The 20,384-nt window shown below is 36.1% G+C and overlaps 1 protein-coding gene across 2 annotated transcripts in view; it reads left to right on the forward strand.

Moving 5' to 3' along the window:
* LOC123529078 (lysine-specific demethylase 5A-like) overlaps window positions 1-18,601 on the forward strand; it is a 38,813-nt gene extending 20,212 nt beyond the window's left edge. For both annotated transcript variants that reach the window (XM_053521391.1, XM_053521392.1), the window contains exons 15-30: window positions 631-825; window positions 1,331-1,442; window positions 2,388-2,579; window positions 3,093-3,243; window positions 3,644-3,761; window positions 4,182-4,328; window positions 4,754-4,962; window positions 6,766-7,084; window positions 7,454-7,591; window positions 8,073-8,244; window positions 8,530-9,186; window positions 9,479-9,699; window positions 10,051-10,282; window positions 10,851-10,984; window positions 11,519-11,648; window positions 14,295-18,601. In XM_053521391.1, the coding sequence (XP_053377366.1) occupies window positions 631-825; window positions 1,331-1,442; window positions 2,388-2,579; window positions 3,093-3,243; window positions 3,644-3,761; window positions 4,182-4,328; window positions 4,754-4,962; window positions 6,766-7,084; window positions 7,454-7,591; window positions 8,073-8,244; window positions 8,530-9,186; window positions 9,479-9,699; window positions 10,051-10,282; window positions 10,851-10,984; window positions 11,519-11,648; window positions 14,295-14,806 (3,639 nt within the window). In that variant the 3' untranslated portion in view covers window positions 14,807-18,601. The remainder of the gene's footprint in view (window positions 1-630; window positions 826-1,330; window positions 1,443-2,387; window positions 2,580-3,092; window positions 3,244-3,643; window positions 3,762-4,181; window positions 4,329-4,753; window positions 4,963-6,765; window positions 7,085-7,453; window positions 7,592-8,072; window positions 8,245-8,529; window positions 9,187-9,478; window positions 9,700-10,050; window positions 10,283-10,850; window positions 10,985-11,518; window positions 11,649-14,294) is intronic.
* Window positions 18,602-20,384: the final 1,783 nt, after the last annotated feature.

A 20,384-nucleotide genomic window follows, 5' to 3' on the forward strand; every position in this document is an offset into this window, starting at 1 on the left:
TTGGTCAAAGGTCAAGGTCACACTGATCTTGAGACTGAAAATGGGCAAACCATCATAGGGGCTTAGGTGTTTTATAAGCAGCTGTTGTTTTGAACATTTCAACAACAAATAAATAAGATAAATCACTGTAACAGAAATTGTATTTAAGAAATAATAAGTTCCCAAATGTGGTTTATCATAGAATAACCCAAGTTTTGAGTTCTTATGCATAAGAATATATCACGAAGGCTGTAAGCCTGAGTGATATATTGTTTCGCATAAGAATGAGAAACTCTGGTTATTATATGATAAATCACACTTGGGAATTTATTATTTCGATTCTAACATGACATACTAGTACCAACAATGTTAGAAAATATGGTAACTACTTTTTACGAGCGTGCTAGGCACCTGGATCAGATGACGTCATTGCACGTGTGTGGTTTATTGCAGAATAACCTGAGATAGATTTTGGCTCAACATGTATGTAGGTTATTTGCTGGTCGTGTTAGAATTAGTCATCATTATCTTCTGAGGTTTCTAGAAAGATGCCAGATTCATCAGAAGGAAGACAAATTTAGTTGAAATTAAATATTTTTGTATAAATTATATAGATTCTTTTCTTATTTTCTTGATTGCCTTCTGTTTTAGTTGCCAATGGGAAGGAAATGTATAGAACACTATAGGGAACTTCACAGACAGTGTGTGTTCTCACATGAGGAACTGATATGTAAGATGGCTGCCGACCCAGACAATCTGGACTTTAAAGTTGCAGCCTGTACACATGAAGATTTACTGACCATAGCTGATATTGAAAAACAACTGAGAAAAAAACTACTGCAAATGGTTAGTTTTATATAACTGTCAATGATGTTGTGTTGTGTAGAAATGTTAGTGACACAGACAGAAGAGGCCTCTGAGGTCAAGTGGTTAAAGCCTTTGAATCACTTGCCCCTAACAGCTGAGTGCTAAAAAGATTTGATTGGGCATTGAATCCTTCCATATTAGGAAGTCATCCAGTTCTAACCAGATGCCAGCCCGTGTCTGAAATAATGAGCGAGGGAGCACCTGGGGGTCTTCTTCCACCATCAAAGGCTGGAAAGTCGCCGTATGACCTATAATTGTGTCGATGTGATGTTAAACCCCCCCCCCCCCTCACAAAAAAAAGAGGAACAAATAAAAAACAGACATTACATATAAAATCTTAAATGTCAAAAAATGACAAAATATTTTTTAAGCTAAAATGTTAGAAAGTTTTCAGCATTTTAATTCTGATTAAATGTTCTTGATCACTGCTAATATGTCCTTAAACTTTAGTTTTCCTTTGATGAAGATGTAATTTGAATTTCAGGGAGTTACAGAAGCAGAGAGAGAAGCATTTGAATTGTTACCTGATGATGAGAGACAGTGTAGCTATTGTAAAACCACTTGCTTTCTGTCTGCTCTTACCTGTCCATGTTCTGGTAAGTTCAGTATTTCCATTGTAAAACCACTTGCTTTCTGTCTGCTCTTACCTGTCCATGTTTTGGTAAGTTCAGTATTTCCATTGTAAAACCACTTGCTTTCTGTCTGCTCTTACCTGTCCATGTTCTGGTAAGTTCAGTATTTCCATGTAAAACCACTAGCTTTCTGTCTGCTCTTACCTGTCCATGTTCTGGTAAGTTCAGTATTTCCATTGTAAAACCACTTGCTTTCTGTCTGCTCTTACCTGTCCATGTTCTGGTAAGTTCAGTATTTCCATTGTAAAACCACTAGCTTTCTGTCTGCTCTTACCTGTCCATGTTCTGGTAAGTTCAGTATTTCCATTGTAAAACCACTTGCTTTCTGTCTGCTCTTACCTGTCCATGTTCTGGTAAGTTCAGTATTTCCATTGTAAAACCACTAGCTTTCTGTCTGCTCTTACCTGTCCATGTTCTGGTAAGTTCAGTATTTCCATTGTAAAACGACTTGCTTTCTGTCTGCTCTTACCTGTCCATGTTCTGGTAAGTTCAGTATTTCCATTGTAAAACGACTTGCTTTCTGTCTGCTCTTACCTGTCCATGTTCTGGTAAGTTCAGTATTTCCATTGTAAAAAAAACTCCCTGAATTTATTGCTTTACTGAGTCTACTGATGTATGTCAGTCACTGTATTTATAAATGTACCCTTTAATAGTGTTATTTCAATACTTTCAAGGCTGAAATTGTTTCACAATATTTGGTTTTTAGGTCATTGGTACTGGACACAGTGTCTTCAGGAGTGTGCTATACAGTGATTTTATGATTATTTAAATGGAATTAATACATATAGGATTTTCATTTGAAAGGATATTTTCAATAAAAAATTTCCAAGGTTCCATAAATTTTCATGAAGGAATACCTGTTTGTAATTATAATAATTGTATTATGCATGTGGTTTTTATTTTTTGCAGATAGTATAGTATGTCTCCGCCACTCCGATAAACTATGTAGTTGTCCACCCAGCAAGTATTGTTTAAGGTACCGGTACACGCTAGATGAAATCCCAGCAATGTTGAGCAGGTTGAAGGAGAGGGCAGAGTGCTATGAAATTTGGCATAAAAAGGTGGAAAGAGCCTTGGAGGCTACAGATGAAAACAAAGTCGGTAAGTTAGATGGAATATTGTTTCATGAAACTTTAAATTCAGTTGGGGTATCTATTACACTTACTGATTTTACCAAATATATATTTTTATTTCATTGCACCTTGTTTATAGTATGTCATAAGAATTTATTCAGCCAGAATTTTAAAACAATCAGTGCATGAATTGCAGGCTTCAGGACTATACTATCCTAGGGTATAACCTACACAGGTCCAGACTTTATAGCATGTTGAAGAAATAGATAGCTACAGGCAATATACAGATTCAGAGACATGGTTTAACTGACCAAGTTTTAATAAATTAATTGTATGGCTCCTGTAAGGATATTTACCTTTCTGCAGATGAGTATTTTTGAAGCAAATGTCCCTGTCAGGGATAGTTACTACAAGTTTTACAGTGATTTGTGTTTGCAGGGTGCTGCTTTATCTGCATTATTGTATCACTGGAACAGATGTGTTACATTATAACTGAATATCTCATTGCCTTACTAGTGAGCAAGTCAACTGTATATTTCAGATTTGTTGGAGTTGAAGAATTTACTGATTGATGCAGAGGAGAAACATTTCCCAGATTCTGAGCTAATGCAGTCCCTGAACAACGCTGTCACAGAAGCTATGAAATGTGCAAATGTTGCCAATCAGCTCGTGTCAAGGAAAGTTAGAACCAGGTAGACAACCTACACTATATGAATGATGCAGCCATGATGTTGTTGATAATGACACATATTTATTCCTGCTCCCTAGACTTATTTTGGTGGTTACTGAAGCTTTTCCAAGCAGATAGTTCCAGTTGTCTGTCCAGTAATATGTTGTTTAAGTTTTCTAGCTTGTTCTGTCTATTCAGAAACAGGATGAAATAGTGTGGCAAGATATGCTTGCAATAATTTCAATTTAGTAGTGAATTTTGTGGAGCATTTGTAATTAAAAAGTCAACCAAGAAGTTGCACTTTTGCTTATCTTTCCAAACGATTGCTGGTTTTAGCACTTTGTTTCCTGTGTATGATCAGTTTGTTGTATTGTGACCTTTGAAAACTTATTAATATAGATTTTAATGGCTGTATATTTCAGGAATCGACAGAGTACAGATGGTAAATACATTGCTAAACTCAGTCTAGAGGAACTCAATTGTTTCTACGAGCAAGTTGCTAGTCTACCCTGCATCATCAAAGAGGGAAAGTTACTAAAGGTAATTGACAAATCTGTTCAATTTGCATCTTAGCTTGAGGTTATTTGATAGGTAAATTTTTACAGGTCTTAAATGCGTATAGTGTTTGCCTGAGTGGTTGTCATGAGTTGCTGTTTGATGAATTCATATGCCATAAAGGAAATACAAGAAGGATATATGAGCCATGCCATGAGAAAACCAACATAGTGGGTTTGCGACCAGCATGGATCCAGACCAGCCTGCGCATCCGCGCAGTCTGGTCAGGATCCATGCTGTTCGCTAACAGTTTCTCCAATTCCAATAGGCTTTAAAAGGGAACAGCATGGAGCCTGACCAGACTGCGCGGATGCGCAGGCTGGTCTGGATCCATGCTGATCGCAAACCCACTATGTTGGTTTTCTCATGGCACGGCTCATATAAAGACCAGATTTTCTGTTTTAGGAACTGCTTGACCAGGTGTTGAACTTCCAAGCTGAAGCTAAGGAGGCATTAGAGGCAGAAACCCCAGACTCTGCCAAGCTGGAACAGCTGATAGAGTTCAGTGTACAACTGGATGTTGATCTACCCGAGATTCCAAAACTAAAACAGGTAACATACTATTCAGTTATGATTTTTTATTTAAGAAAGCGCCTCTGGATATTCCGTGATAGTATACTTTCAAATTTCTGCTTAATTTAAGAGTTCTTAAGGTATATTAAGGTTGTAATTTACACAGGTTGATATGCAACTAGAAGTACTGCTTTTCTGTCTAGTCTTCTCTGTAACTGGGGAATACTTATACTATTATAGAGATTTTGTTAATTGGTGAACTAGAAAGCTGCAAAATGAGGTCTGGATGTCCTCAAATTTAGAGCTTTTTTTTTTCTACAGGAAAAATAGGTGGGGTATAAGAGCACTGTAGCAAGGGACCCCCGTATCCTCCAGCCCTTAATGAAGCCCCTGCTATTACACTGTAAATAATGTTTGCAAAATGAAACCAAGCATATTAATCACATTGATGTATTGTGTGTCAGGTATTACAACAAGCAAAATGGTTGGATGAAGTTAGGGAGTCACTACAGGATCCAGAAACTGTTGTTCTCGATACATTGAGGAAACTGATGGAATCAGGGGTGGGCTTATCACCACATAATGCTGTTGAGAAGGCAATGGCAGAGTTACAGGAACTGTTAACACTCAGTGAACGATGGGAAGAAAAAGCTAGAATATGCTTACAGGCCAGGTATGATATGTCACGGTGTTAATGTTCTGTTTACATAAAATAATACATTAAAACAATGGTCATTTGATGGGGACAAGGGGATGAGCAAAATACTCTAGTTTCCTATGGTTTTGAGGTACCATTGATGCTTTGCACCAGGTTTGGTTAAAATCCCACAAGCTGTTCAGTTTTCAACACATACTCAAATTTCCTTATCAGAATTAAGATCTTACAATTATCTTCTCAGTCTTGGTAAAAGATATTGTTCAGTTACTGATCAAAGAACATTTTCTTAAACCTTTATCAGTAAACAGTCTGTCATTTATATTGACATACACGCCCTTAAGATAATTGGAGAATACAGTGTCTGATTCTCAAGACATATGAAAAAAAAAAAAATCCTCAAGTTTACCAGTAGCATAGGGACCAGGTGTCTTTCTTGAGTTATGAATACTCAGCTTAGCTAAGGTAATTTCATTTAGAAATTAAAGGAAAATAGCTAGACACTGCAGAAATTACCGGACCAAACACAAGTTCTGAGCCATCAATGCAGTGTTCCATTGCATTAGTGAATAATTTATATGAACAGTGAAGATTTACAAAGTCTTGAATACTGGTTTATAATTGACAAACATAATCTATTATATGCTGAGAAGTTATTTAAACATTACCATGCTAAATTTCTATAATGAACTTGTCCTACTTCCAATTATGACAGTACCATTAACTGTGAAAAATTACCTAAAAGATACTGGCTGAATAGCAAACAGTGCAGACCATGATCAGACTGCATGGTTGTGCAGGCTGATCATGATCTACATTGGTCTCCAAGGCATAATCAATCATGTCCGGCATGGTAAGGGTTCATTTCTTTAGCATAAATTTCATGGTGTCAGTCCTAAATGGCTCTTTGATAGGGACATGAATCGGGGAATTTCAAATTTACAGGATATTGTTTTTTGTCGGGATTTAGTTTTGTAGGTTCACATCTGTGATACTTTTTCCCCCAACAGATATTTAATGATCCATCGTAGTCACATTAAACATGACATTGTGTTTAATGGTCGTTTTTAGCTCGACTTTTCGAAGAAAAAGTAGAGCTATTGTACTCGCTTCGGCATTGGCGTCGCCTTTGGTTAAAGTTTTTGATAAAGTCAAATATCTCTGTTACTGTCAAAGGTATTGACTTGAAACTTAAAATACTTATTTACCATCAAAGTCTACATCAGGAGAAACAATCCCCATAACTCTGTTTGAATTTTGACAGAATTATGCCCCTTTTTAACTTAGAATTTTTTGTTAAAATTTTTGATAAAGTCAGATATCTCTGTTACTATTAAAGCTATTGACTTGAAACTTAAAATTTACCATCAAAGTCTACACCAGGAGAAACAATCCCCATAACTCTGTTTGAATTTTGACAGAATTATATCCCTTTTTAACTTAGAATTTTTTGTTAAAATTTTTGATAAAGTTAAAATATCTCTGTTACTATTAAAGCTTTTTACTTGAAACTCAGAATATTTATTTACTATTAAAGTCTACACCAGGACACACAATTCCCGTAACTCTGATTTGAATTTTGACAGAGTTATGTCCCTTTTTAACTTGGATTTTTTTTTTACTGGCAAAGCTCTAATTCAGAGTCAAGCATTGAGAAAAGTCGAGCGCGCTGTCTTACGGACAGCTCTTGTTATTGAAATATGGTTCATTCTTATAACAGTAAATCTGGTTATGACATATAAATACTTTGTAAAGGAGAAAAAAAGACCATGCTAGTCTGGCAGAAGGATGTATAGTAAAATAGATCTTATAATAATTTAGGCCGAGACATGTGATGTCAACATTAGAAGCAATAGTAAATGAAGCATCCAACATTCCTGTCTGCTTGCCAAATGTGAACGCTCTGAAAGAGGCTTTACGTAAAGCAAAGGACTGGACATCTAAAGTGGAGGCCATCCAGAGCTCTGAGTCATATCCCTACCTAGATGTAGTGGAGAGCCTTGTAAATAAAGGACGACCAATTCCAGTACGCTTAGATCAACTTCCACAAGTGGAATCTCAGGTAGCGGCTGCTAAATCCTGGAGGGAACGTACAGCCAGAACATTCCTTAAGAAGAACTCGACCTACAGTCTACTAGAGGTATTGTCTGTCTCATTTACATGATGTACATCATTTTAGTTATATTTCTGATGAAGACTGATGAAGCTTGAAACTAGCAGAATAATAATAAAAGCTGTTTACCTAGGCAATATTGGTCATGTTTTCCACTTAACCCACTTCTATCGAGTTACAATTTTAAGAAATTTAACTATTTTCGTAATTAGAATAAGAAAAGTTTTTGTCTTGCCACATACAGATTACATTCATGGTTGGATATATTGTTAAAAAAGTTTTAACATGCTAAATTTGAACTAGTTGGTTCTTTATATTATTGATGAAAAGGCATGCAGTGAGTGAAAGAAAGTTTCTGAGATGTTCACCTAGTCATACTGGTGTTCAATGTTTCAGGTGCTGTCACCACGGAGTGATATAGGGATCTACAACAGTGGTAAGAGGAAGAAGAGATTGAAGGATTTAGAGAGAGTTCACTCTGAGAACAGTCTGACAGATATCAAAATAGAGGAACAGAGAGACCCTGCTCTCATCGTAAGTTATCTTTATATTATAGCACAGGCATTCACTGTTCAGTTAATGTGGCTTATTCTGGATGTATATGGTTGAAACTGGTATCAGAAAAGTTAAACTTCAAGAAATTGTCAGAGAAATTTGGAAAATGTCTAAAGAAATATCAGGGAAGTCAAAAGTACTTTGTATCGTTGAAAAGGTACAAGGAATTCGGTCTGTGGACACCTCTACTGGAATTCAAGTTATAACAGTATGGTCAATACCTACTAAATTTGATCAGTGAATTTTGGCAGAGTTATTTCCCCTGGAAATTTATATTGTGAACAATTTTTCATCTACAGCCTAAGAATGATTGATTTCATTTCACCAATTCTTCCAGGCATATTTTAATATGACTTTAGTGAGTATAAATATAGGACTAAGTAGATTTTGTGTAGTGTTAGAGGTCAAAAATATGAGTTTTGTCAAGCCATTTGTTTACATTTTGTATTTTGTGTTTTAGGTTGCAGCATTTAAGATGGCTGAAGAGAAAGAAGCAGAGGCTATGATGGATCTACGCATACGTAACATGGAGAAGATACGCCAGGATGGTGTAGATGCCAGGTTCTGTATCTGTAGGAAAGGTGCCTCGGGATTCATGTTACAGTGTGAACTATGTAAAGACTGGTTTCATGGTATGTACAGCAATTCATTGCTTGTAGCTAATCACAACAGCTCTTCTGTTTAATAATGATTGAAGATTTTTACAACTTTGGTTTCAGTAATAGAAATTTTGAATAAAAGCCTTACTTCATTTTGGACTGGTTTCAGTTGATAACAAAATTTAATTAAACACATTGATTCTGTTGTATTTTCAGTTGTTTACATTGTGGTACATTGTATTGTTTTAAGGCTGTTTTGTATTGGGGTAGAATTTATACTTTTCTTGTAAGAGATTTTTTCTTTTTGAAATTTTCCAGGTACGTGTGTTCCCTTGCCAAAGTCGGCCAATATCAAGAATAAGTCTTCACAAATGGCTGCAGTGCAGGCAGCTAAAGATCTCAAGTTTCTGTGTCCATTGTGCTTACGTTCACGAAGACCTCGTCTGGAAACCATTCTATCCCTACTTGTGTCCTTACAGAAGTTACCGGTCCGTCTACCAGAGGGTGAAGCTTTGCAGTGTCTGACAGAGCGAGCCATGGCATGGCAGGACAGGGCACGTCAGGCATTGACTACATCAGAACTGGCATCAGCTCTTGCTAAATTGAGTGTTCTTAGTCAGAAAATGGTGGAGCAAGCAGCAAGGGAAAAAACTGAGAAAATAATAAATGCTGAATTAATGAAAGCTGCTAATAACCCAGAACTTCAAGGACATTTAGCGAGTGTAACGCAGAATGCTTTCAGTGGAAATGGAAATGTGCCGCCTAGAGCGGCAGACTCTGGTATAGGAATGGACTTGGAAAGTTCGTTACCAATGCCACTTTCCCCTCCAGTAGTGAATGAAGATTCACAGGGTGGAGAGGAGGATTATCAACTGGAAATTGAAGTGGTTAGTTCAGGAGAAAACAGCAATAGTAACCCCCCAACAGGAGGAATGTCCGAGCATGCTTACTCATCTATGTCCAAACTTCATCCTGGTCAGTATTGTGTACAAACAAAATTGAAGTTCAGTATTTCTCTTGTAATGGAGCTCATCTTTTTTTCAATCAAATTTATTGAAAGGAATATATTACTGTAGTGTGTTTGAATCCTATATTTCTGCTGTTAGATCTAGATATTGTAAATATGTTATTGTTTTGAACATTGTAAGCATTTGAGGTTTTGAAGAAAAAAAAGTTTTCTGGAAAGCTTAATTTATGAAATATTTAGTTTCGCAAAAGCATTTTTAGAAGAATAATTAGTAATCTTTGTGGTATTTTATATGTTCAGGTGCTCTTTCACCAAAGAAGCAGCAGCGTAAGACGCCATTAATACCACGTCAGTTAGAAAACCCAGTCCTGGAGCTGTCTGACCAGGCTAAAGTACAACTTGAAATTCTAATGATGGAAGGAGACCTGCTTGAAGTATCGCTAGATGAGACGCAGCATATCTGGCGGATACTGCAGGCATGTCAGCCACGCTCGGAGGATAATAGAGTTGTAGAATTTGATGTAAGTCTCTTATAAATACATTTTGTAATATTTCCGAGAAGTAATCCATATGTTTGATCACTTGGTCATTTGGAAGTCTTGTAAAAAATAAGCAAAAGCCAGTTTTAAAAAAATCAGACTATGATCTTTTCATGTAACTAGCAATTATTGTGGACAAGTGGTAAGTTTATTTTATATGATAGTATTAATCAAGTGCCAAATCAATTTACTTAAATTTTTACCTAGTTTGTGCTTTAGAAAATAAAGATATGAATAGAAAGTACAAAAGTCAGAATTTTCATTATTTCAAGTTTTAAATACTCCAGTGTTCCTTTGCCACCTTTCATATGCAGCATGTCACTTGTATTTCAGGACTATGATTCTACAAAGATAGGTTATGATGGAGAAAGGATCAAAATAAAGAAAGAAAAGGACCCAGAAAAGAGAAAGTATAAGAAGAGGAAGAGCCTTGAGGGTGGTGACCCATTAAAACCTAAAAAGGTCAAGGTGATCACTGTGGGTCTGGATGGGGAAAAATTGAAGAAGAAGAAGTTGAAGATCATGAAACCAAAAATAAAGCGAGAGTTTGATGAAAATGGAATGGGTAAGCTGTGAATTAGTTTTATAGTTATGAGATTGGTTTCTTCTTTAGCTAGCCATTACATTCTGGGTCACTCATTTATGCCCGTTTGTATGGTGCTTTAAACTATATTTACTGGTAGTTTCAAGTGGAATGAAAGCATTTATTTAAACCTTGTTTGTACATGAATGTAAGAGTTGATACCTGATTTAGAAATATAGTGAATATTTTTGTGTCACAAGAAGTTGGCAAAACTCAAATAAACATTATTTTGCATTCTTAAATTTTTGTGAAAAAGGTTCTTAATGTAGTTAGAATTTATTGATCTTTGTAAAAATGTTGTTGTTTGGCATGATCTTGTGTGGCATGACCATGCTGTTTTATCTATTTTTTGATGTAAGATAATTGCATACAAGCTGTCACTACTCTAGCTGTACTCCCAGTTGTATGTTGATTTGACTGTAGCAGTCATTTACTGAGAGTAGTTAAAATAAAATTGAGCAGTTGACATAAATCATAAGAATATTCTGTGCAGTTGATTTAAAATAAATAGGTTTGAACAATTGAACTTATTGTAATTATGTTTTTGTAGAATTCCAAGATATTATGTCTGAGGAGTTAACTGGACCATTGACCATTGACATCAAACCAGACAAACTGAAGAAACTGAAAGCAAAGATAGAGAAGGGAGAGAAACCAAGGAAGAAAAAGAAGCTAAAAGTCCCGGTAAGACTTGTTGTGTTAGTAGCCTTAACCCTTACCCTGCTAGATTTCTATAATGGACCTGCCCATCATTCAGTTTGGACAGTACCATTAACTGTTAAAAGGGGTGCTTAGCAAGAAGGTACTGACTGAATGGCGAACAGTGTAGATCTTCATCAAACTGCACGATCATGCAGGCTGATCATGATCTACACTGTTTGCAAAGGCAGAATCATTCATTTCCAGCATGATAAGGGTTAATGTGTTATCTCTGTTTGCCTAAACTTACCGTTGCATTTTATAAAACTTAAACAATTGTTTTAACTATATAGAGTTCTTCCCCTTGGTTCATGAACAAATCTTGGGCATACAGTATGAAATCTTATCTTCCCTGTAATATTGTTAGGTTAGGAAGCGGAAAACATTTTACCTGTTGGACCAATAAGAGGCAGAAGTCACTTGAAAACAGAAAAGGTATGCTGTTTAGTAGCATTGTATCCTTGATCAGAGTTGCTGTCATTTAGGTAACGTATGTGATGCTATTTTTTTTTTTTATAGTTGAAAGCTGAGGATGGACAAGCAGTAGAGAAGAAAAAAAGAAAGAAAAGAGTAAAGAAGGAACTGATGATGGCTGATGATGATGATAGTGATGAGGATTGTGCTGCTAGAAAGTGTCTTAAACCTACAGGTATGCTTGATAAACTCTGATACATGTTACTTTGTTTTGTACTGATTATCTCTCTTTTTGGAACATTTGTGATTGGATGCAACATCTTACACTTATTGAATGACTAACTGCTCAGTAGTCAGAACGGTTGCCTGAGGTCTAAATTACAGAGAGGCAATAAATTTTACTGTTTGCCAGCAAGACATTCAGTAAGTGTTTTATAACAGGATGTCACAAGTTAGTTTTTACTGTTTTACTTTTTAGCTCACCTGTCACATAGTGACAAGGTGAGCTTTTGTGATCATGCAGCGTCCGTCGACCATGCGTCCGTCCGTCCGTAAACTTTTGCTTGTGACCACTCTAGAGGTCATATTTTTTGTGGGATCTTTATGAAAGTTGGTCAGAATGTTCACCTTGATGATATCTAGGTCAAGTTCGAAACTGGGTCACGTGCCGTCAAAAACTAGGTCAGTAGGTCTAAAATAGAAAAACCTTTTGACCTCTCTAGAGGCCATATATTTCACAAGATCTTCATGAAAATTGGTCAGAACGTTCACCTTGATGATATCTAGTTCAGATTCAAGACTGGGTCACGTGCCTTCAAAAACTAGGTCAGTAGGTCAAATAATAGAAAAACCTTGTGACCTCTCTAAAGGCCATATTTTTCATGGGATCTTTATGAAAGTTGGTCTGAATAGTCTTCTTGATGATGTCTAGGTCAAGTTCGAAACTGGGTCACGTGCGGTCAAAAACTAGGTCAGTAGGTCTAAAAATAGAAAAACCTTGTGACCTCTCTAGAGGCCACATATTTCATGAGATCTTCATGAAAATTAGTCAGACTGCACACCTTGATGATATCTAGGTCATGTTCGAAACTGGGTCACGTGCGATCAAAAACTAGGTCATTAGGTCAAATAATAGAAAAACCTTGTGACCTCTCTAGAGGCCATATTTTTCATGGGATTTGTATGAAGGTTGGTCTGAATGTTCATCTTGATGATATCTAGGTCAAGTTCGAAAGTGGCTCACGTGCCTTCAAAAACTAGGTCAGTAGGTCAAATAATAGAAAAACCTTTTGACCTCTCTAAAGGCCATATTTTTCATGGGATCTGTATGAAAGTTTGTCTGAATGTTCATCTTGATGATATCTAGGTCAGGTTCGAAACAGGGTCATGTGCGGTCAAAAACTAGGTCAGTAGGTATAAAAATAGAAAAACCTTGTGACCTCTCTAGAGGCCATACTTGTGAATGGATCTCCATAAAAATTGGTCAGAATGTTCATCTTGATGATATCTAGGTCAAGTTTGAAAGTGGGCCACGTGCCTTCAAAAAGTAGGTCAGTAGGTCAAATAATGAAAAAAACCTTGTGACCTCTCTAGAGGCCATATTTTTCATGGGATTTGTATGAAGGTTGGTCTGAATGTTCATCTTGATGATATCTAGGTCAAGTTCGAAAGTGGCTCACGTGCCTTCAAAAACTAGGTCAGTAGGTCAAATAATAGAAAAACCTTTTGACCTCTCTAAAGGCCATATTTTTCATGGGATCTCTATGAAAGTTTGTCTGAATGTTTATCTTGATGATATATAGGTCAAGTTTGAAACTGGGTCAACTGCGATCAAAAACCAGGTCAGTAGGTCTTGAAATAGAAAAACCTTGTGACCTCTCTAGAGGCCATACCCTTGAATGGATCTTCATGAAAATTGGTCAGAATGTTCACCTTGATGATATCTAGGTCAGGTTTGAAACTGGGTCATGTGCCTTAAAAAACCAGGTCAGTAGGTCAAATAAGGAAAAAACCTTGTGACCTCTCTAGAGGCCATACTTTTCGTGAGATCTGTATGAAAGTTGGTCTGAATGTTCATCTTGATGATATCTAGGTCAAGTTTGAAACTGGGTCAACTGCGGTCAAAAACTAGGTCAGTAGGTCTAAAATTATTTAAATCTTTTGACCTCTCTAGAGGCCATATTTTTCAATGGATCTTCATGAAAATTGATCTGAATGTTCACCTTGATGATATCTAGGTCAGTTTCGAAACTTGGTCACGTGCGGTCAAAAACTAGGCCAGTAGGTATAAAAATAGAAAAACCTTGTGACCTCTCTGGAGGCCATATTCATGAAAATTAGTGAGAATGTTCACCTTGATGATATCTAGTTAAAGTTCAAAACAGGGTCACGTACCTTCGAAAACTAGGTCAATAGGTCAAATCATAGAATAACCTTGTGACCTCTCTAGAGACCATATTTTTCAATGGATCTTCATGAAAAGTGGTCAGAATTTTTATCTTGATAATATCGAGGTCAGGTTCAAAACTAGGTCACATGAGCTCAAAAACTAGGTCACTATGTCAAATTATAGAAAAAAACGACTTCATACTCAAAACTGGGTCATGTGGGAAGAGGTGAGTGATTCAGGACCATTATGGTCCTCTTGTTTTCAATTTTTGGCTTATTAGGTCAGTGAACATGTGTTAAATATAGACTGGTCATACATGAACTCCTAACTGATATAGTCATGTAGTAAAGAGAGATATTGTAACTAAATTGAATTTAATATGCCATCCAGCAGTTCAGAAAACTGAACTGAAATATTTGAAAAAAGATAATCAAGATTTATACCAGATTTAAGACAAGTTTGAGTTATTGAATTTGTCTTGTTTTTTTACAGGGGAAGTGAACTGGGTGCAATGTGACAGATGTGAAGAGTGGTTTCACCTTTTGTGTGTTGGCCTTGCTGAAGATGAAGTGTCAGAGGAAGAGGAGTATGAATGTTTCTCGTGTAAACAGGGGCGTGGCCAACAACCTGTCCTGGTAGGAAACCATAATAAATCGAGTACCATCTCTCCTACTAAAGTACCTGGAATGTATAACTACAGTGGAGTGTCTGTGATTAAAGCCGAACAAGACATGGACAATGTGCTTGTCTGTAATGAGGAAGTTGAGGTAACCATGGATACACCGCGGTCGTCTAGTTACAGTAGAGCCATGGAAACCTATCATAGTTCACTGATTGCAGAGAAAGACGATCCTGAAATGGCCACCTCCTCAAAAATCACACAGTTTTCATACGAGACTGATGAAAGTTCACAGGATGAAGTGAAGTCTACTTTCTCTGTAGGAACTGACTCAAACGAGGCCATTGCTATGGCAACACAAATAAGTGTTGCGTCAGACGCATAGAAAGTTTGCCAGTATTAAACTAGATTCTTGAAGGTGTGAATTTGGAGTGAAGAGATGGTTACATGAGGTGGGTAAAATTGCTACTTCAGGAGAGCTTTTGCTGGTCTGTATAGACAAAAACAGATTCAGGTTCCAGTATATTATTGGAGGAAATGGAATGAGAAAGTTATTGTGGGACATCGAAAGTTCAGTAAGGATAAGAAGACCAGATACTGTGGTACACATGTACAACAAAGATAGTGCTTAAGACAACATTCTGTAATATGTAATTACCTGTTGTGTACAGGTCTGTTTAGATCTTGCTACAACTGGAAACATTTTGATCTATTAGAGTCATGGTTTTTTCTTGTACACTGTTAAGAACATAACTGCACTGTACATAAAATCTTTATATTGTGCTATGTTCGTATTTTTGTTGTAAGTCCTTTCGTTTGATGTCCGTGTACATTTGATAACACTTTTCAGTCTGTCCATAGTTTCAAGCTTATCATGATGTTAAGGAAAAGCTACATTTTCTTATAAATTCAGCACAATTGAAAGTTTTTTTTCTTCTGAAATTGAAATTCATGTATGCAACATTTCTGTTAATAAACTGGAATACATGAATGAAAATGAGAAGTTACGAGTCAAATAAGTCAAGAAAATTTAAAATGTACTTGCATATGTACTAAAACCAGAAAGAAAAAACACTCGGAGATATACTAAAAGTTTGTGTTTTTTTTAAATGGAAGATGTACTAAAATCATGGAAATGTTTATATCTTAATACTTTTTGCTGCAACATAACATTTTTGAAGAGAATTATGACAGATACTTCTTTCAGCAGAAAATTATGAGGGCTTCAAGATAGGTTTTTTTTTTAGCTCACCTGAGCACAAAGTGCTCAGGGTGAGGTATTGTGATCGCTCACCGTCCGGCGTCCGTCCGTCCGTCCGTCCGTCCACACTTTCCTTTAAACAACATCTCCTCCTAAACCAACAGGCCAATTTTGATGAAACTTCACAGGGTTGTTCCTTGGATGGTCTTCTTTAAAATTGTTCAAAGAATTGAATTCCATACAGAATTCTGGTTGCCATGGCAACCAAAAGGAAAAACTTTAAAAATCTTCTTCTCAAAAACCAGAAGCCCTAGAGCTTAGATATTTGGTGTGAAGCATTGCCTAGTGGACCTCTACCAAGTTTGTTCAAATCATGACCCCAGGGTCAAAATTGACCCAGCCCCAGGGGTCACTGATTTTACATAGGAAAATCTTAAAAAATCTTCTTCTCAAAAACCAGAAGCCCTAGAGCTTAGATATTTGACATGTAGCATTGCCTAGTGGACCTCTACTATAATTGTTCAAATCATGACCCCGGGGTCAAAATTGACCTCGCCCCAGGGGTCACTTGATTTTACCAGGAAAATCTTCAAAAAATTTCTAAAAATAAACCAGAAGCCTAGAGCTTAGATATTTGACTTGTAGCATTGCCTAGTGGACCTCTACAAAATTTGTCCAAATCATGACCCCCGGGGTCAAAATTGACCCCACCCCAGGGGTCACTTGATTTTACATAGGAAAATCTTCAAAAATTTTCTAAAAATAAACCAGACGGCCTAGATCTTAGATATTTGATATGTAACATTGCCTAGTAGACTTCTACAAAATTTGTTCAAATCATAACCCCCGGGGTCAAATTGACCCCGCCCCATGGGATTACTTGATTGTACATAGAAAAATCTTCAAAATAAACCAGAAGGCCTAGAGCTTAGATATTTCATATGTAGCATTGCCTAGTGGACCTCTACAAAATTTGTTCAGATCATGACCCCCGGGGTTAAAATTGACCCCACCCCAGGGGTTACTTAATTTTACATAGGACAATCTTCAAAAATTTTCTAAAAATAAACCAGAAGGCTTAGATCTTAGATATTTGACATGTAGCATTGCCTAGTAGACTTCTACAAAATTTGTTCAAATCATGACCTCCGGGGTCAAATTGACCCCCACCTCATGGGGTTATTTGTTTAGCTTTAGCAAAGAATTTTTTTCAAGAAAGCAATTAAACTCAGGTGAGCGATATAGGGCCATCATGGCCCTCTTGTTTTATTTGCATATTACCAATACTTTATCCTTAATTTGTGTGATTTCATTAAGCAAGTTGGGTGTTTGATGCTTTGTACTAAATTGCTTGTTAAGTTATTTCATATTTTATTTGAATCTTGTTTTTGTTTTTGATTTTTCATTTGTGTGTTGAATTTATTTGACTTCATTTTGAAGAAATATATTCATGGGACGCATGTTATTACACTTATAATGTCCAGGTAAATATACACCTGTTTAAATTATATCTCTTACAGAACAGCCTTTCACCTTAAGGTAGTTCTGCACGTTTGGGTCGACATTTTTTCTACAATGTAGAATTTGATTAAACTTTGATTTTTCAAAACTTAAAAACATACCTAGAAAATTCAGCAAATAAAAAAGATAGGGTCGTGTGCTTGATTTTTTGCTAGACTGATTTAAAAAATTTGGACCTCATGAAATATTTCATAATTGGAGTCTATGGGAAAATCATAACTTTCATAACATTTTCGTGAATAGAAATTTTTCTACAATGTAGATTTTGATGAAACTTCTCAGAGTTGTGAATAAAGACATGTCCTATAATTTGATGAAATAAAATGTATAGGTCTGTGTGCTTACTTTTAAGATATTTGACCATGATTAAAGAAAACCGGACATTTCACACTAATTTTAAGACATTATTTTGAATTATTTAACGTGTCATATGTTTTAGTACCATATTTTGACTTTAGAAATATATATCAACAGTGTCAATGTAATAAATTTACTCACAGGTTGCGATTAATTCATAAAATGATTTTCATTTCCGTACTTCAAATCCAGGCTTTATTCTTCGTTTTCCGGATAAATGACGTTACGCCATCACTTCCGGTTTATCAAACGTGCAGAACTACCTTAATATATGGTCACATATGTTGTCTTCATCCAAGTGAATCAATTTTTCAGAACACACAAAACTTATTAGCAATTAATTGAAAATATAAGGCCATTTTTGTAGGCTAACCAGTAGCTGCGTGGTAAACACTGTCTGGGAAATAATCTGGACATTTTTGCAGTCAATATTTCTTATATTTAGCAATACAAATTTGTATTTAATATTTCACCTGTTTCTCTGTTAACAGCGAATATAAAAGCAATATACAGGAAGACTTTGTTTAATGACTATATAGTGTAGGTGTATGTACACCTGGCAATATGAGGTGTTGCATAGTTTGGAAGAGATTTTTTGCTATATACTTGCAGTGTTCCATTAATTGTGTATTATAATTTTCACCACTATTCATTATGTGCTACTTTGTGAATAGAATATGTTTATCAATTTTTGAAGCGAGTTTGAAATATTCTGTACAGTTGCACTTGTGGGATTAAAGAACAAAGTGTGTTATCTTCCAGCATAGTTTGCTTAAAAGCTAACACATTGTAAAACAAAAGAACATAGTGTATCGTTTGCAATACATGCAAAACCAGTCAATATGATACTGTGTCATATTTGTTGGCTGTTAAGAATTTGCCATAAACATTCATTCTAAATGGCCATTTCATTTATACAATGTTAACATCCTCTCTTAGAGACTTAAGTGTGAATCTTGTGAAAAATCAATTGAACCGTTTTCACAATGCTTGTAAATTTGCTTTTGAAAGGTATGTTTGTAAATAATTTTGAAAACAATTATTGAAAGTACTTTGTCAAATTTGTCATTGGTAAATGTCCTAATAAACATTTTCTCTTAAGTTTTTTCTTGTTTTGTTACCTCCAGAAAATACTAAATAAGGAAATGTCTTTGGAAGATCTCAGAACCCTTCCTTAGGGACTGTTTTTTTAGCTTACCTGAGCATGAAGTGCTCAGGGTGAGCTATTGTGATCAGACTGTGTCTGGTGTGTATGCATGTGTGGGTCCATCATCAACAATTTCTTTAAACAACATCTCCAAGGCCGCTGAATGGATTTCGATAATTTCTTGGGTGGTCGTCTACCAAAGTTGTTGAGAGTTTCATTTTATTGTATATAGGGGCCTTCAAAGCTAAAATTAGAAAAATCTGCAAATGACATCACCTAAACCGTTGGTCTGCTTTTGAAATAATTTCACAGAAATTGTCCTTCTGTAAGCTTCTACTAAGATTATTCATTCTTCCGGGGGTTTTTTTTGAAGAAGAGAAAACTAGCTGCCGCGGCCGTGGTCACTTTTCCCTCTATGCATATAATGGAAACTTTAAAAATCTTCGTGTGAAACTGCTTGCCCAATTTTGAAATAATTTTAAACAAATGGTCCTGTGACCATCAAGAATTTAGATTGTTCAAATTTTTCACGTTCATGTGAAAACGGCCGCCAGAGGGTGTGGTCACTTTCCATATATTATTTTATTATGTATATTGTGGAAACTAAAAATCTTGTGTGAAACTGCTGGCCAAATTTTAAAATAATGGTCATGCTGTGTCCGTCGTCCGTTGTGCATGCATCCGTCGTCTACAATTTTTGTCAATGACTTCTCCTTAAAAACCACTAAATGGACTTTGATAAAATATTATGCAAATGATCTCTGGGTGGCCTGCTTTCAAAGTTGTTTAAATTGTTCCAGTTCATTGAACATATGGGTCACTGTGGTTAAAAAAAGGTTTTCGGCCAACTAACTTTTGATAATAATAATTATATGCTTATATATAAGAAACTTCGAAAATTTTCTCTCAATCCATAATTGCTAGAGCCTTGATTTTTGGCATGTGATATCAGGGTTTGACTATCATAATTATTCAAATTGCCCAAGGGTCAAAAAATGGCCACGCCAGTGTGTGACATACACTTGGCTATAGTTGTATACAAGAACAGTGTGTGACATACACTTAGCTACAGGCTTGTATACAAGAAATTTAGAAAATTTCCTCTGAATCCAATTAGTTATACAAACGCATTTGAAGCCTTTTACACAGATGAACGCTTTAGGATCAAAGGCCCACTTGTTTTCTTGGAACGTAACATTACGAATAAGTGGTCCTTCCACACTGCATCGGAGTGTTAGAGTGGGGGGGGGGTGGCAAATACAGAATTTTGTATACACCCCAAGGAAAGTTTAGCCATGGTATAACAGAATTTGATCAGGAAGCGTAGCTGCATGGTTTCGATTGTTACACAAATTGTACTGACAGTAAGTGATTTCCTGGCAGTACTTATTTCTCTTATTATTTCTGTTTCATTCCATGCATATTTAGTTTCTCATAAAGTAGCAAGGAAAGAACACAGTATTAAGGTAAATTTGTCCGTCTTTCCGGCAGTCTACTTTGTGATCTTTACATAGTTCTGCTAGAAAAAGCAAATGGACGTTGTCAACACCAGGTTTTATACATGTACTACTTTAAGGACACTAATTCATTGTTGCTTAAAAAAACAAGTAGAAGGAGGTGTCCAGGCTGATACTCCTTTGTGCGAAATAAGTCACGCAAGTAGTATGGATTTAATACCCGTAACATTGGACACACATTTTCATGGTAAAGTTACACAATGATAAGAAATACAACGCC

The sequence above is a fragment of the Mercenaria mercenaria genome, chromosome 13 (genome assembly GCF_021730395.1).
Source record: "Mercenaria mercenaria strain notata chromosome 13, MADL_Memer_1, whole genome shotgun sequence".
Taxonomy (NCBI): Eukaryota; Metazoa; Mollusca; class Bivalvia; order Venerida; family Veneridae; genus Mercenaria; species Mercenaria mercenaria.